The 2,081-nt window shown below is 39.0% G+C and overlaps 1 protein-coding gene across 1 annotated transcript; it reads left to right on the plus strand.

Moving 5' to 3' along the window:
* The first annotated feature begins 343 nt into the window (after positions 1-343).
* On the plus strand, positions 344-1,768 carry TMEM215 (transmembrane protein 215). The gene has a single exon (XM_053456459.1). The coding sequence runs from the start codon at positions 692-694 to the stop codon at positions 1,367-1,369; it is 678 nt and encodes a 225-aa protein (XP_053312434.1). The 5' UTR covers positions 344-691; the 3' UTR covers positions 1,370-1,768.
* Positions 1,769-2,081: the final 313 nt, after the last annotated feature.

Here is a 2,081-nt window from a genome sequence, read left to right on the forward strand (position 1 = left end):
TTATCTGTCCGTGTGTTTAGTGTATTCTAATCCCTCTCATGTTCAAAGAGGTTAAAAGAGCCCTTTGTAACATATCTGTGCCATGACATCATAACTAGTTTAAATTCAGTGACTTACAAATATTTACAGAGTGCATGTCGCATTTTTTCCCATTTGTTTGCTTCTAGGACCGGTTAGAGATCACATTTCTATTTTGTTCTTCAGAATAATAAGGCAGGGGCTATATGAAGCTTTCCCTTTCTAGTATTTTAACTCGACTCCCCTGCTCTTTCTCTATCTCCTCCCTCTTCTCACATACTCTTGCATTAAGAGATGACTGTCTCAGTTTGCACTGAGGCACAGTTTGAACACACGGAGAATTTCACTGTTCTGGCATCCGAAATTACAGCATAAGACTCCCAGTGGACATCAATGTTAGGATCGCATCTGCTCCAGGAGCAATGTTCGCACAGAAGAATAATCTATCGCATTCAGGAGTTATTATTGTTGTCTTTAGGCTGCCCTACATGGGAATAAAAGAATTCTAAGAGGCTCCAGCTTGGTGCCTTCTGTGCAACCAGCAGAGAAACTGGAAATTATTTGCTTCTTACAGAGTCAAGACTACGTTACTTTCTTTACGGATAAGAATAACAAGGAACAAGGGCTCTCAATGTACCTGTGATCAAAAAGCACTGTCTAATGGTATAAAGAGATGAGACCAGATGATATCAACCCTCGTACAGGACTAGTGGTGGCTTTGATGAGCATATTTCTTGTTTTTGGTTTTATGTTTACTGTTTCTGGGTTCAAAGGAGAGACTCTGGGCTCCATTCCTCTTATTGCTATAGGCCCAGCTATTTTTCTCCCTGGAGCAGCTGCAATTGCAATTACGAGGAGAACCGAAGGCTGTTCCAAGTGGCCCTACAAACGATACTCCTGCTGCAAGAAAACAAAGGATAAAGAAGATGTTGAGCTTTTAAAGACCCCATCGGAAATGGAGTCTGGAAAAGGGAGCTCTAATGAATTGGACAAAAAAGGAGAGTCAAAGGAAAAAGGTGAGGATGCTGAGTCTGGAAAAGTTGTCACTATAGGGGATGCCAGGACGCTCGGTAGTGGAGTGGAAGAAGATGTGGTAGTCAAGTATCTGGAACAATGTTATTCCAAAAACACATTACCAGGTGGAGGGGGGAGCCATAACATCTGTTCTGTTTTTGATAAGACATGTTCTTCGGACAGAGTCATTTACACTGCTACAGATGAGAAAGTTACTTTTGATCCTAGGGATAAGGATGCCAGTGTCTGTCCTCAAAAAGAGGGCAGTCCCAACAAAATGTATTGCTGTTACGTAAAACCCACGGAATTGAAATGGGACCAAGAGACTGTTGTTTAAATCTTTACAAACAAACCTTTTTTTAAACGGATTGCACTGCATGGAGGTTCTGGGTCATTGTTGAAAGCAGCCCAGATACTTATGTTAACAACCTTTTTTCTCAAATGTTATTACTATGGACCAGCATGTTAAGAGCGACTTATTCGTTTCTACCGACTTGGACCAATTATGTCATCTTTCAATATAGTGCCTTGATATGGATCAGAACCAGGACCACAGGACATGTGTATTGAATGTTACAGACGACACAAATGTAGAGATAGAAGCTGAGGCAAATTGATGAGATGAGAAACTCGTGAGATATATCTTGTCTTCTAGTAAGGGCCATTTCTTTAATAAAACATATATGACCCAAAACCTAAGGTTACACATTGATGACCAGTTGAACTGGATGGAAGGTAATTTGAGAGTACATTGCATAGGCTTGTAATGGATAATACAATCCTGGTACACAGTGGGTAATTTTTTCTACTATTATTATTACTGTTTTCTTGAGGCATGCAAAAAACAAATAGAAAATGTGTGACCTAGAAAAAACTGAAGAAAAAATTAGGTCCTCCTGGAATTTAAAAATGTCTTTATTTTCAAAAAAAAAATGTTGAAAAATAAATTCCACTCTAAATTTGCTTGTGATTATGATGAATGGCTCTGTTAGATGATCCTACATGCATATATATATATATATATATAGTTGTACTTTGTTTCTGCCCAG

This window comes from Spea bombifrons, chromosome 1, assembly GCF_027358695.1.
Source record: "Spea bombifrons isolate aSpeBom1 chromosome 1, aSpeBom1.2.pri, whole genome shotgun sequence".
In the NCBI taxonomy this organism is placed as follows: Eukaryota; Metazoa; Chordata; class Amphibia; order Anura; family Pelobatidae; genus Spea; species Spea bombifrons.

Bases quoted from the DNA above. Each gene is read 5' to 3' on its own strand.
- TMEM215 (XM_053456459.1), top strand. From the start codon at position 692: ATGAGACCAGATGATATCAACCCTCGTACAGGACTAGTGGTGGCTTTG.